Genomic DNA, 16,172 nt, shown 5'->3' on the forward strand with positions numbered 1-16,172 from the left:
TCGGGCTCGTGCTGCCCAGGTACCCGGACGTCCGTAACTCTTTGTCTTTATTGTCTCATATTGTCCTAATTCAATTTGTCCAAATTATTATTACTCTAATTGTATTACTATTTTTATAACCATTTTATTACTATTAAACTTTTAAAAATTTTAAAAACAAGTGATTGGCGTTTTTAACAGAGTGTAACATTGATTTGTTGTAAGAGAGTGATCCAAATCCAGCTGTACGAAGCAGAATAAGAGAGTTGGGAGATTGCTGGATATCACATAATATGTGTGCATTCACAGAGAAGGAGACTCAGAAAATAAAACAAGAAATTACTTATTTTAACCATGTAAAACATATGCTATGCTGAATTTCCCAATCATGAATACTAGATAATTAATATTTTAATTATTATGAATTTTAATCATGCATGGTAAATGCATACTTAAATACATAATACAATTTAGGAAATTAGTAAATGCAATTTAAAATGTATGCAAGTTTTAGTAAGTAGAAGTGTGCTTCTTGTAGAACTACAATTTTTGTAGTCTGTAAGATGAAAGTAGTTGGAGAGTACTGCAGGGATTTGGAGAAAATGGAAGAATTTTCTTATGGTTAGGGGCTGCTCTGGGGCTGTAGATTCTGTCACTGACCATGCTGCAGAGCTTCTTTGTGGTGAAGGAAACTCACTTCAGGTCATTGGAACAATTAAAAAAGTCTGTGCACGTGCTTGTTTTAGCCATAGGATTCTTACATGATGGCATATTATATAAACTAATTTTCAGATTAATTTATTTTGTATTTGAGTGGAAATCCTGCTGTTCAAGACTGGCGTGAACCACTGTGTATTTCAAGTTGGCCCCTGTAAAAGCATGAGTTTTGTTCACTGCACTGGTGAGCTTTGACCTGCAGGAGAAAACTGGTTCTGCCACTTGACTGACAAAAAGTAAGAACTTTGCAGTTACGAGTTTGGGCACTTACACAACCCTTAGGGTTCATGCTGAGCTTCTTTTCAGTTAGTTTTCTTCTTTCTGCCCATTTTTCTCTGCATCTTTAAAAAAAAAAATTACATGTTTGGTACAAAAGTATTTTGTGTATGGCATCTCCACATTTGATTGAAGAGAAGCTCCTAACACAAAATATGCAAGAGATTGATAAGTATGTAGAAAAATCAGCAGCCACACCTTAAAAGACACATGCCACACCAGTCAGAAGTTCCAACCTTCTTCTTTCTGTTCCACAGCTCCCGTGCAGAAATGAAAATTATGATACAGCTTCTTTCCTTCCCTCACAGCAGTGTCTGAAGATTAATGCCATCTTAGGACATGCTTGAGTATTAGTCTATCAATGTATGTTCAGAAAAAAAACTGGGAATAAAACTGGTGATTTTCTTTCTAGGGCAGTGTTTAATGAGTGAAGTATAAACAAGCTCCAATATACCCAGTGACTGATGAGATTTTGGCAAAGCATACTGGTGATCATTGGTTATCACTGTTCCTTTCTGTGTAGATGGTGGAAAAATAGTGGCAGTCTGTTCATCTAATGTCCATGTCACTGTCAATAATACATGGAAGGTTGATTTCTTTCCTCACATTGCCATAACCTTCCTCTTTCCCTAGGGTTGATGTTGAAGTCACATTTACTCACCTCTGTGGTTGTCTCTGAAGATGTACATAAAACAAAATGAAATCTGTTGATGAAAATCATCTGAGAAATGAGCATTTGCCATGCATTAATTTTAATGTTGTTTTCTTTAAAAATACCTGCAGGCCTTATAATTTCTGAAGTACATATTAAACCAACATGTCCATGATTTGCCAGTGTTTCTTGAAGTATTTGGTTAATTATCTTCACACAGGAGACATCAAAACCCAAAGTATGCTTTCTTTTCTGAATGATTAAGCCAAGCTTCCCATAACATTTCACTAGCAAGTAGGGCTATGACAGACTGCTAACAACAAAGTGAACTCTGCTGTGAAAAACAAAAACAAAACTCCAAAAAAATGGGAAGAGAGGAAAACAATGACCCCAAATATGTGCAAAGAAAAGGAAAAGCCAAGATGCAACTCAAAAGAAATATAGGTTATTTTGATGGGGTAAGTTTTATTATAGGATCAATTGTTGGAGCAGGGATCTTCGTGTCTCCCACAGGGGTGTTAAAACATTCCTTACTCAATGTTGGCGTTGCACTAACAATCTGGACCGTGTCTGGGCTGGTTTCTCTGATGGGTGCCCTCTGCTATGCGGAGCTGGGAACCTCTCTGCCCTTCTCCGGAGGAGAATACAGCCACATCAAAAGAGGCCTTGGATCCCTACCTGCCTTCGTGTTTATCTGGACATCAACATTCACCAAGCCAGCATCAAATGCTGCTCGAGCCTTGCTGTTTGCTGAATATGCCACACAGCCATTCTATGGCATTTGTCCTGCACCAGATGTGCTGAAGAAGTGCTTGGCCTTGGCCGTTCTCTGGTCCCTGGGGATTTTGAATGGCCTCAGCGTCAAAATGTCTGCATGGGTGCAGACAGTTTTCACTCTGCTGAAGATGATGGCCTTGTCTGTGATTGCTGTTGGTGGCATAGTTCTCCTCATTACCAGGCAAAAGGAGAGTCTGGCCAGGTTTGAGGACATGTTCAGCTCAGAGATCCCCAACGCCTCACAGATTGCCGAAGCCTTCTTCCAGGGGCTGTACGCGTACGGCGGCTGGTGGTCCCTCAACTACATGGCAGGTATTCTGCTCCTCTTTAGATTTACTTCTGCAGTTCTCATTCTTGTGTTCCTCAGCTTGTTTTGGGAAAACTTGTCTCTGCTTCAAGACCACAGGGTCCTTCTCATTTTACATAAGTGTTTGTTGGGGCTGGTAGAAGAGGCATTGTTCTCCTCTAGGGAAAATTCCTGGTTTTTGTGCAGAATGAAGCTGACATTTTCAGGAAAGTACAAGAGAAGTCATAATAGTTAATTTTAAATCTCATGCATAAACAGAATTTTCCATACCTTAAACATTTTTATTTTGTCTTTCTCAGTGTCCATGTCAGTGTATTTTTAGGAAAGTATCAAGTTAGCCATGCCAAACTGCATATGCATAGGTAATTTCTGTTTAAATATCTGTGCCTTATCTGAGGTTATGCAGCTGGTTTGAACATGGTCAAATTAATTTTGAGTTTTGTTACAATGTAGTAATTTTATGGGATATATTTTCCTGGGAAAATAGACTTTTGAAGTCCAATAGAAGGTAAAGAGAGGTCTGTGGAAGGTGGCATAGATTTTTTCATAGAATTTGTACTCAATTTTAACATTCAAAAGGTTTTTGAATATCTGTTTACTTCCCTATTCTGTATCTGCTGACATGGCAGTAATAAACTTTTTCATCAAAGCTACAGAGATGATGTTCATTATGTTAGGTATTCACATCACAAGTTAAATCCAGTAGAGTTTTATAGTATCATCAGATTCATGGAATTATATTGTAAGCAAGTGGATATTGCTGTTATATCTTTAACCATTTGTATCCATTGACCTCTGTCATGTAAAATATTAAATAAACGGAATGTGTTAAATGCATACCACAAAGTTCACTGGTGAGGATAGTGTGAAAATTTGGTTAATGTTTAAAAACCTGACTGTTGTCTTTATAATCCAGGTACTCCAGCTTTAAAAATAGGCTGCAATTAAAAAAAATTATAAATCAGTAAAGTATGGTTTTGAAACCTCAGGTATTCCTTAAAGACAAGTACTTGGCTTTGTAAGCCTGAGAAAATGCAAGACTTCTAGTAAAATACAGATTTATTCTGATCAGTTAGCAGTACTAATAAATGCCATACACTGGGCAGCACAGCTGTTTAGACATATGTAACCTATGCAATTGTTCCAAACTGACCTGAGTTTCCTATGCTTCATCAATAACTTCATTTCTGTGAACTTCAGCTGATGGATCAGGTGCCAGCTGGCTGGCAAGACTGCAATAAACACCAAAAAAAACGGAAAGATAAATTTAAATTGGAAATTTTGGTGATTATTCTCTTCTGAGCTCAAAATTGCTCAGTGTACTTTTTATATCTGAAATAAATCCCAAATTTTCTGATAGTATCTGAATTTCACTATTTTGGTCCTTTGGTCTTGTCTTCATGCACTACAGCCAGCACAGGGATCATGGCTCAAGGCTGATGTCCTGAGCAGAAATCAAATGTAAAGGAAGGAGCAGATTTCTGTCTCCTAAAAAGAGTTTAAATAAGCTGCACATTTCACTTTTCACTTCTTCCCTCTTATCAGTTATTTGCTGGTAATACTCAAGAAATTGTCTGTAAATGCTGAGGGAAGTGGGAAGTGGTGAGGGAACAAGAGGAAGGAGTGAAAGAAATTAAAAAGAACCTTTCTGATTGAGATGAGGGTGATTGAGATTAAGCTTCTGGAAACCAGCTCCATCTTTTGCTGGGACTATGACATGCCCAAGAATGTGTGCCTGTGTCTTGAGTTATATGCCTGCAAAATTTGGCTTTTTTCTTGTTTGGTAAGAGTAGTTCTAAGCTATCAGGCTTAGCACTATTTCTCTAAAAAACCTTTTTCCTCCACCATCTTTGCCCTGGAAAAGATGATAATAATCAAAATCCATCTGGGAATGGCCCCCTTTTAAAGTCACTGCATTATTGCTCCTATGTCTATACCTTTGGTCTTTTCTGTTACTTCCGATATAAGAGCAAAGAGAAAGGTTATGAGTAGAAATATGCAAATATGCTCATTAAGTTTAAGATCAGGATTCATGAGGTGACATGAGAATAAATAATGTGACTTAAGAGTCTCATGTTTAAGCTAGTAATTTTCAAGTAAGGCTAATTGAAAAATTTCTACCAAATCACTTTTCTAATGTAAGTCAAATATGTGATTAATCAAATCAAAGGGAAATTATCACTCATTTTTATCATTTTGTGAATCAATCAGCTCTTCATCCAGCCCTCCTTCCAAAATAGTGAAAAATAGCTAAGTAAAAAAATATTGTTTAAGAATCTTTGCTATTAACCTGTTTGAGAGCCACTGTAGGACTTCACAAGCAGAGAATTTAGCAGCCATGATTAGGGACTGGGGCAGGACTTTGGCATCAGTCTTGTCAAACTCTGCACAGCTTCAGCACTGAAAAACACTTGCAGAAGCTACACTGCTTGCTTCATTTGTTGTTTTAAATTGTATTTTTCAGAGGAGATGAAACGCCCCAGCAGAAATATCCCCTTAACTGTGATGACTGCTGTTCCTGCAGTAATTGTTTTTTATTTACTAGTGAACATCTCATATCTGACTGTCCTCACACCTAAGGAAATTGTCTCCTCAGGTATGTATTTCATATTTTTTTAATTGAAAAGGACTGGCCCATTGACATATCCATCTGATGTCAATGCCCTGGGTTACTTCTGCTCACCTTACTTCACAGTCCAGAAATTTGGGTTAATTTTCTTTTAACAGAGAATTCTTTAATTTTACTGTATGACACCAATTGGATGAATGTAGGCAGATTGTTGAAATTGTTGGCTTTTCCCTACACTGTCTAAAAAGAAATCAGAAGTGTATTAAAACCTGGAAAATGAGGTGAAAGTCAGGTCCCAAGTATAGAGATGATCTTTGTTTTCCTGTAGTTTTAATCCTATCTCCTCCTTCTTCCTCTGTCTCATGGAGTCTCAGACTAAAGCCATCACTCTTTAGGAGGTGGACAAGTCTAACATGTTCAAGAGTATAGAAAATACTATGGACATAAAAATGTAGCCATTTTGGGTGTGTATTATTCATGATAAATACTGTAACTTCTCAGAAGAGCCTATACAAAATCCAGTGTGTATAAACCCTTTCTCAGATCCTGTATCAATAAACTGGCCATGTAAAGCTCCAAAGGGAACTGTATTTCTCCTTGACTGTCCCAGCAGCACATTTTAAATCCCACTGTAATGACACTGAGCTGTCAGACCTTGCCTACAGGCCTGACAAAAACCATACCTCATTTGGATGGATTAATCTTTTTTTTTTTTCCTATGAAAAAAGCTCACTAATATAAATGAGAACAGCATACCTGTCACTCAGTAACCTCATATTGTCACTCAGTAACCTCAGTGTCAGGCTGTCTGCTGGGAGAGATGGATCATTTGTATGCTACAATGAAGGAGGCAGCAAATACCAGACTATCCATGAATAGCAGCTGCCACCTGGCATGACCAGCTTCATGCATACCAGGGGAACTGTGTTTACCTATGCCAGCTCAGAAGATAAACCTAAAATTACAGCACTTTTTCAAACATTTCTTTGTTCCTTCCCAAATTTTTTTTTTTTTTTTGAGGTTTAGGGCACTGTTTTCTCCATTTCTAACGACTTCCCATGCTGCACAGGACACTGCAAGACCTATGTTCCTCATGGTGTTTGATTATAGACCCACTAAATATTGTTCTCACTATAACAGCAGCTATGGCTAATCTCCATGCAATATTGAATATCTCTTGTTTAGAAACAATCTTTCACATTTCCCAGTTCCACCCAAAGCAAAATCTCATTAATAGCACATTTGTTGACTCATCTCTGAATGTAGATGTGTTCCTGTTGGCAGTTTCCTGTAACAGCAGATTGTGTCAGCACCATGGTGATGTCAGGGACCAAGGAGTTAATTTTCTTTCCTTGCCCAGGTGTGTGTGTTTGTGATGCAGGATGTGAGATGTGACTCACTCCTGCTGGGCAGTCCATGACTGTGGTATTGGCCCCAGCAGGTTTCCCTGGCTTGCTCTGGCAGGCAACTCCTTGCCGTCATCCTCCCAGGAAATGTTTAGTTTCTGAATGAAATACCTTTAGGATTGGATTAGTGTTTGACTACTGCAATGAAAAAGCAGGCATTGCTGGTAAATAATAGGTGCTTCATGTTTTTAAGTTTTGTTCCTGTTGAGTATGTCACTTATTCAGAAGATGGTATTTGTACTACACTAAATCTTTGCTTTCTTGCAGTTGCTGTGGCAGTCACTTGGGCTGATCGAGTGATCCCCTCCGTTGCCTGGATCATTCCTCTCTCTGTTGCTGTCTCAATATTTGGTGCCCTCAACTGCAGCATGTTCACACTCGGTCGATTAAGCTATGCTGGAAGTCAGTCAGGACATTTACCTCTTTTAATATCCATGCTTAATGTCCACTCCTATACGCCAGCACCAGCCATGATTTTTTCAACCACCATTGCATCCATTTTTATTATCCCCTCTGACCTTATTATGCTAACAAATTACTTTGGATTTTCTGCCTGGCTTATGACTGGATTGACTTGTGCAAGCTTGATTGTACTTCGATACCGGGAACCTCATCTACACCGACCATACAAAGTAAATGGATCTAAATTAAAAATATTTTTATAAATTACTTTTTGAGTCCTGGGTAGCATGCAAAAGTTATAGAAGAAGTGCAAATCTAAAGTGGAGAGTCACAAAAATACGAATAATAATCTCAATGCTTAGAGCCTCATTTGAAAATGTTGCTTCACTATAAAAAGAAGAGAAACAAACAGATGGTCTCTGCCCCAGAGAAGTTGAACACATGAGATGGTTCTTTGCAGAATGGGGGAGATGTGCAAACAATGTGGAACCATACCAGTGTGGAGCAATAACAAGAACAGTTTAGGACCCATTGCCCTTCAGTTCATTGAACTTCGATCTGCTCTCATCTTCCCTGACACAATCACAGCATTAAAGATAGGTTGAATTTCCTCATACTCCAGCAGTCAGAAAGCTCGGGTTAGAAGTGCATGTTCATTGTGAAGGCTTCCAGGCACCCAGCCCTGAGTGTCTTATAGGAACCCACATTATGATATGTGAAAAAATGGATTCCCAGTATTGCCTGTCTCTCCCCCTTGACAAAAGAAGGAGCCTAAACAAATATTTTTTAAAAGATTCCTCTCTTATAGGCAATTTGAGTCAGATGACTCTTGTCCTGGGTGAATTCATAGCAGCATGAGAAATGGTACTGTACTGTGGCAAAGAACACATTGTTACTCTAATGAATGAGGCAGAAAAGTCACAGTTGGTTTGTTTATTTCCTAACCCACTTTTTTTTCTTTCTCTTACAGGTGTTTTTACCAGTTCCATTTATGATGGTGGCAATGTCTTTCTTCCTAGTTCTAGCTCCCATAGTCTGGTCTCCAAACATGCAATATGTTTATGCTTTCCTGTTTATGCTTGGAAGTCTCATTATTTATCTGCCTTTTATACATTTTAAATTGCATTTTGCATTTCTTGATAAAATTACTTGCCACTTACAGCTCCTGTTAGAAGTCTGTCCTGCTGATGGACCTGCTGAGGGCAAATGTGAATAATGGCAGATATTTAATCTCAGTACAACTAAGAGTCAACAGAGGATTTTGTTTAACTGAGGCTATAAACAGTACAATTTAGATGTTGGTGTGATACATAGATGTGCACGCATGCATATACATATATAGATGTATACACATATATTGCAAACATGCACATATATGTATGTATAGGCACAGAATCACAGAATGAGCTAGGTTGGAAAAGACCTTTGACACCATCAAGTGCAACCTATGACCAAACACCTCCTCATCAAATAAACCATGTCATTAGCATAATAAGTTAATATGTATATGTTTGTTTTTGTTTGTATAAATGCATAAATATATATGTATACTAATTTAATAGGTGCAAAGGATCTCTCTTAAACTTGAAAAATCTGTAAAATGCTCTCTCCTGCTCCTGAAAACACAGTTAAAAGTTGCATAGTCTTGCAAAAATAGAAATAAGACTCAATCACACAAGCACAAATAATTATCAGTATTATCATACAATAAGTGAATAAATACATAATAGCATAATTTTAAAAATACACTCACACTTTGAACTAAATTGTCTGGATCCTTAGTTTGCAGTAGCTTATTGATTAGAACTTCTGGTTTTAAAGACTTTATATTTTCTTCATGTACTACTTTTTTTGGCATTAATTTATTTTTAATAAAAGCCTTTGAAGACTATCATAAATTTGACTGATCATTTTAAATAGCAAGAAAATTGGACATGGTGCATCTTAGCTATTTTAGAACAACACATAAAAATTCAAGGTAAATTCTTACAATGCATCAAGTAAGACAATAAAAATTATTTATCCTTTTCATCACAGAAATAAAAGCTAAAGATATGTAGATTCCTTTACTAAATCATTTACATCTTAGCATCAATATTACTTTATTCCTTGTTTTCTTTTTAGTGTTATTGAGAAGTAAAAGCTTTTTTTAGGCCTCCTCCCCTCCATTTAAATTTTGTTTATGAAAACAAGATAAATGAATTCTTTTTCCTTCTCATAATTGGGCCATATAAAGTTCACGGAATATTTAATCTTAAAAATAAATTAAAAGTACATACAAACCATCATATATGTAGGTGATTATTAATATATGCTGCTATTTTTATAATTACAAACATAAAGTGATTTTCCAAATCTGGCAATGAAAGATCAGCAGCACAACCAGCAGATGGCCTCAGCCGAACATCACTCGACTCCGTGATCTCTGGTCTGATGGATCTTGTGTTGGTGAAACTGTGTTACAGGGCACTGGATTATAACACAGTGAAATGAAAAAAAATCTTGCTACAATACTCTATTCACTAACGTATAACACTTTTAGAAATCAGAATGACAGAAAAAGAATTTTTCATAGCTACCCAAAATCTAGGGTGGCATCAATAAAACCAGGAATCAACTGAAGGTTTAAGAGGATTTCACTTGGCACTGGAATGAGCCCCCAAACTAAAACAAATATATGTAGCAAGTCGCTTTTCTCAAGGTGATAATGGACACAGAATGAAAATCTGAAGAAAAAATTATACCTTTTAACAAGCTGTATGAAGAGAGGTTCATACAAGTGAGGACTGCAATGTATACAGCTGAGCTGGAGACTGGATCCTGCTGAACACAAGAAAGGAATCAATGTTTAATTTCACTTAATAGTGCTATTGGAAAAACATTTCTCTTGCTCTTTAAATTCAAAACACCATGAGACTCATCAACATTGTAGAGGAGTTATATTTTAAGAACTGAATTGTAAATGGAAGAAATTATTTTACTGTGACTAAAGCATCCATCGGTGATTTGTAAATACAGGTGTGGCAATGCCACAGATTTTCAAATGAACTTTCAAGTAATTTATTTAAATCTATATTTTAATATGTAAAAGAAAAGTGGAAGTTGTAAGGAAAGAAAGTTTATGTAACAATAATACTGTGTTGTACACCAGATGATTAGAAAAGCAAGCATCAGGGGGAAATTGTTCACTTGGGTGTGTTATTTCCATGTTATTTCTTGTCAGTTTGTCAACTATCTATTTAATTCCCTAATGAGTTGGGTACCCACTGATAACATATGTCAGGGTATGTTTTTGTAATTGGAGCATGTATTTGTTAATGATACAAACTTCAAATATTAAGCTTTAGCAGTTCCAACCTGTCAGGGAACTCAAAAGTCCCAATGAAATGTAATATGAAATAAATTGCTTTTATGTATCTTTCTGGAATGTGAAGTGATAGTTTTTATTTTAACAAAAATCTAGGAAATGGCACATAAATGTACAAGATGAGAAGATTTAGAATAGATCAGAATTAAAAATGTCCATGCAAGCTTAAGCCCCTCTGCAAAGGCACCTTTCAATGGCCTTGTATTATCAGATCATAAACTGTTCTTTCTATATACCCTTACCCCATTTATTGGAATGAATGGATGGTGCCAAATAATTCACTATCATCTTCTCCCCATTTCAGCATGTGATCTTGCATTTTGTTTATCACTCTATGCTCAAATGCTGCTCTTGACAGACATTGTTGATATCTTACAGACTTTTCTATGGTGTTCCTCATGTCAGCACCTAGGCACTTCACAAACAGCCACTAATTTTCTCTTGACTGTTATGAGCTGTATCAGTGGTATCATCTTTGCTTGCTGAAAGCAAGTTAAGCTGATATATAGGTTGCACAAGAAATCAGTTTTGTGATGTTCCCTGAGATCCTTCAATTCACATCAAATACCTGGATGGAGAACCATTTATAGAGATTCAAGTCCAAGTATGGATGTTTATCTTAGGAGCAGGGCAAAGAGCCAGGGAATTGGTGAACATACACTATTCAGACACTATATACAGATTTCCATTTCCTTTCATTCCAGTTTTTAGATGGAAACAAAGGAGGTATGACCAAAATTGCTCACTAACTTTTGGATTCTTGGAGCTGATTTTCTGTAGTAATTAGTAAGTTCAGACTGCCTTTAGTTGCCTGGAACTAAGTTCCAAGAATACTATAAAAAGGAAAATAGAACAAATTATCACAGTCACTTTGGTTTGGATGAATAGCTGGTATCCTTTAGCTCAACTTCTGACTTAACTGTGAGTACCTGCAATTCCTTTAAGACTTACAGTCTACTGAATGTTAAATTACAACTATGAGATTTTTAAAATTCCACAAATCAGGCATGAGGATTTAAAGTTTGGTATAGAAAATGGGGAAAACAGAATAATTTCAATTTTCAAAAATTGTGATTTAAATTATTCCAGTATGGCCATGGAATTTTATAGAAAAAGACAAATGTGTAATCTGGGCAATACTCAAATTCCTAAATCCAGCAACTGTTTTGCATATGCTACATCATTCTTGACATCAAATTCCTCCTCTTCTACAGCAAATGAGGGATTGCCTGCCTCACATTTAGCATCTTCTTCAACACAAATGTTGACTTATTCCCAGATCCAAGAGAGACAGGATTTTCTGAAAAAGAATGCGCTCGTTAAATGACCCCTGTTGGAAAGGGACTCACACACCTGAGCTGAATTAGCATTATAAAAGCAATCCCAGATATGGTATTGCCCATCCCCTGAATATGAGTCACTGATGTTCTCTTAATGCAATTTTCTTTTGTCTGAGTGTTTCAGGATGCTAAATCAGAAAGAAGCAAATACACTATTAAAGTTATAAAGATTTCTTATTGTTGCTGGCTCATTCCACATCTCCAAGCAGTAAGCATAAAGGAATAGAATTCAAATTTATAACTCATGTTAGCTACTCTGGTCAAGAGCAAATCAATATTTTAACATTATAGCTTGTTTCAGTTGGTCTCAGCTGCTTTCCTACTTGAATATATCCCAGAAAATGCTATATGGAAGTGCGACTTTTATTACTAGACTATATCAGACATTTATTTACATTTTTAAATTTTTTTGTCTTTGACTTCATAATTCTTTTATGCTTATGCATACATACATGTTTCAGAACTTCAGCCTTACAACAATTAAAGATAGAATGTGGATAATTTTTTATCAATACTGTACTGACTGGTCCATTTTGACATTTAATCTCCCTATATGTTTTTCTAGGTTTCTAACACAATATTTGTATGTATGTCTGCATTGCCTTTTTTTTTGGTCCTTTATCTTCTTAAAAAGACAATGTAAAATACAAAATTATTATCGGTATTATTTAAAAAATGACTTGCAATTATCCATCATGCTAATTCCACTTGTGCTGACTGAATTACAAAAAAAATCGCCCTGAGGCAAACACCAGAAATTGTACAAAGAAAGAAAAACCCCAGCAATGACTTGTTTTACTTTCCTTTTCATAGCTAATGTTAACTGTGATTCCAATAAAAAGATGATCAGCTAACACTGAACAGCTGTACATGGTGTTTTGTGCTTTGAAGTGGTGATATTTGGTTGGAACCTCTAGGTTAATAGTGAAGGATGTATGAGGAGCTGCCTGTAGCTGTTAGGCCATGAGTTGTTCAGACCTCCCACCTTCTGCTCTTATGTTTGCTACGTGCACTGTGGATATTGGTAAGGTTCCCTGTATCTCAGTTTCCACATATGCCAAACCAGAAACAACTGTGTTTTAACAACTAACATGTCAAAGAGCATTCACTTGTGATGTTCTCCTCTGTATCACAGAAGTTATTCCTGTCATTGTCTTCTATGGCTTGTTTCCAGTGATGGGGGATCCTGGGCATTCCCATTCTTACTGGCTTGATTTGGAGGGATAAGAGCTGTATCTGCTTCAGGAACTTTTTTTGCTTTGGAACAGGAAATGAAACATTTTAAATGAGCAGGTTTGAATGAGCTGTATCCTACAGGTTTAGAGGCACTGTTGAAGAGTTGGACTGTTACTGTCGATTTTCGGTAACTCTTGCTACACAGGGGAAATTTCAGGAGTGCAAAGGAAAGGTAACATGCTAATATTTAAACAGAATAAAAGGAATTAACCAGGAAATTATAAACTTGTCAGTGTCACATAATTCCTTGGAAAAGTAATGGAACAGATAACATGAAACTGAATTAATAATGCATTAAAAGTGAGTAGCAGAATTAATGCCAGTTCATTTGTATTTATGGAAAAAAATCCTATGAAACCAGTTTCACATTATACTTTCTGTAGTATGGGTTAGGATAAAAGCTCAAGAAAAGGTGATTTTGAGGTCCACCAAAGCTGCAGACTTGACAAAGTAGTTACACCATTACAAATCAATGTTTTGTTTGGCAAATTTAAAAGTGACTAGGGTTTTTCATCATCTTGCAAAGCTACTTAAATAAGCCCTATTAGCAAGGCTTTGTGCATAATATTGGCTAGGGATTTTCTCCTCCTTTTGACAACAGAAAAAGGTATTGTTCCCGGCAGCAAGGGATAAATGTGTTTGGGCTGACTTTCCTAGGTGCCACCCCATATACAGTGTGTCTTTAGTGAGGGTGGTGAGGCACTGGAACAGGCTGCCCAGAGAAGTTGTGGATGCCCTGTTGTAGGCCAGCTTGGATGGGCCACTTGGTCTAGTGAAAGGGGTCCCTGCTCACGACAGAGGGGTTCAAATCAAATGATCTTTAAAGGTTCTCACCAACCTAAACCATTCTATGATTCTGTAATTGCCAAGTTCTAGGCTGCAAGTGGGAATTTTATAGTAGAGTCGCACCAGGACTGGGTGTGGCCAAGGCTGGAACTTTGGAGAGGGGCTGTTGCTCAGCAACCTCTCAGCCTTTCTTAAACATTCCACTGCAGTTGGCACATAGGGTCCCTCTCTTTCACTCTGCCTGCATGGGTATGTCCTGTCATTATTGTTAAAGTGCTAGTTTATATAAATGTTGGCCTTTGTACTTTGCATCCAAGCTCTTGAACCTGAAGTTTTTTTGGCAACAGGTTCTTGAGGTTGTTTAAGACTTCAGAGTATGTTCAGAAGGATGTATTTCGCAGGTGTTTCATGTGTAAAGAATTTGGGCACAGCTAAGTTTAAATTGGCTACTGGTGTCCTCATTTTGGGATTGCCTGTTGCAGAGAGATCACACCTGAGCCTCTGTTACATGTAGGCTGGTTCTTGTGCTCTAAAACAGTGACTTTATGTTGTGACTTTGAGTGGATTTAACTTTTCCTCTAAATCAGTTTTCTTGCATCAGAAGCACTTTGATGTTTAATTAATTTTTCTTTCATGCTTAAAACTAATTTTGTAATGCCAGGTCATGTTAAGACACGGTGGAAAGTTGGATACAAAGTGAAGCAGTCCTAGTGTTTCTGTATGTGTGTCTGTATCTTAATTCCCTTTGTGAAGCCCACACTGACATTGTTTTTAGAAAGGTTTACAAAGTGTAACAGCAATGAGATGTTTTTTCTACCATCTACAATCATAGAAAATCAGTGTAAGACCTTCATTCCAGTTACAAGAAGAATAAGCAATCTTAAGAGTTGAAGCTGATGGTCCTCATCACTTCCTTCCAACACACTCTCTGAGTCTGCTGTCTGAGGAAGGCTGTGAACTAAAAATGACTTAATGCCATCATGCAGGCCAACCTAACTGTGATGACAAACTTCCATAATTTCTTTCTGTTATCTTAATGTGATCTTCAGAATTCATTTTTTAATTGCTAAATTAGATTTTTTTTATTGTGCTCAGCAAGAGGGGAAAATAAACCTGAAAATGGTTCATGTTTGCAAATGCTTAACCACTTGTTCTTAAATCTCTCTGTAAAAAAATAAACTTTTGGACCTAATTTTATGTAGTGATGAAAAACTTGGCTGGAGGTCAAAGACTTGCTTTGTGCACACTGTATTGAAACATTATACGATTATGTGTGCTGGTTTCAATGAAGCTTTTTGTACCTGGCTATCTTTGTTCTTACATATCAATTCTGTATCATTGTACTTCAGAAGCAGTCTTGCAAAAAAGTGGATGACAGGGAGAAGATTTGTAGGGTATTTCATGTAGAGGAATTATTTAGTTGTATTTTTAATTTAGCTCAACAAACCTCTTCCAAAGGACAGTTGAGTCTAGAAAACTATTTATTTTTGCTCTCCAGTTATAGTTTAATACCTTACAGTCATGACACATCTCTACACTCAAAGGGTGAAGGAATATCTTCTTCAGAAGAAACTCAAAAATAGCAGTGAAATGCTGCAATACATGCCATAAACTATGCTTTCTGAATTGCCTTATGACTGTTGAATGGACTCTGCTTATGAATAGCTGTTTCAGGGCTTGAGTTTTCACTTCAAATCCTACTAAAAACTGATGAGTGCTGTATCTGTGTTTGGTTTTTTGCCAGCCTTGCTTGTGAGCTCAAGTAGTCCTCTGCTGTGAGAGGAAGTCATGTTAAAATTATACTCAGCAGCCAAATTCCCTCTTAGTTTTCCTCTATTAAGTTAGTCCATTGCCGTTTTGATTGACAGGTGCTTTGTTTTTTGAACATCTTCATAGCCTGCTTTGATAGGTCTTTTTTGTTTAGATGTGAATTCCTTTATGTTTTCTTTGGTTTGTTTGTTTCTTTGTTTGTTTTTTAATGAAATCAGATTTTTCTACAGTACTTTGTTTATCATCTCCCAAATACCAGGATGATTTTTTCTTGCCTGCTAGGAATTGCTTTGTCCGAGGTTCTGCTACACTCTTGGATTATTTACCTGGGATTAACTGATGCACAATTTTTTGTATCTGGTGATGTGTTTAACTATCACATGTACTAAATCCTATTTTAGAGCAGAAATACTTGTTATTAATCCTGGGTACCAGAGAGATGCTCCCATTCTACCCTCCTGTGCCTAATTCAATCTTTTGTGTATATGGAGTGCCTTGAAAATGTTACTATATAAATACCAAATATGCCCACAGGTTTTTTGCATAATTCTGATTTATCTTTCTTGTTTCTTTTTATTAGGAAAGCCT

General features: G+C 36.8%; 1 protein-coding gene across 1 annotated transcript; it reads left to right on the forward strand.

The window, feature by feature from the left end:
* The first annotated feature begins 1,989 nt into the window (after window positions 1-1,989).
* SLC7A13 (solute carrier family 7 member 13) lies at window positions 1,990-8,301 on the forward strand. The gene is made up of 4 exons (XM_054648426.2): window positions 1,990-2,713; window positions 5,173-5,304; window positions 6,951-7,315; window positions 8,056-8,301. Exons 1-4 carry the CDS (start codon window positions 1,990-1,992, stop codon window positions 8,299-8,301), a joined length of 1,467 nt encoding a protein of 488 aa, XP_054504401.2.
* The last annotated feature ends 7,871 nt before the right edge of the window (window positions 8,302-16,172 follow it).

The sequence above is a fragment of the Agelaius phoeniceus genome, chromosome 1 (assembly GCF_051311805.1).
Source record: "Agelaius phoeniceus isolate bAgePho1 chromosome 1, bAgePho1.hap1, whole genome shotgun sequence".
Lineage (NCBI taxonomy): Eukaryota > Metazoa > Chordata > Aves > Passeriformes > Icteridae > Agelaius > Agelaius phoeniceus.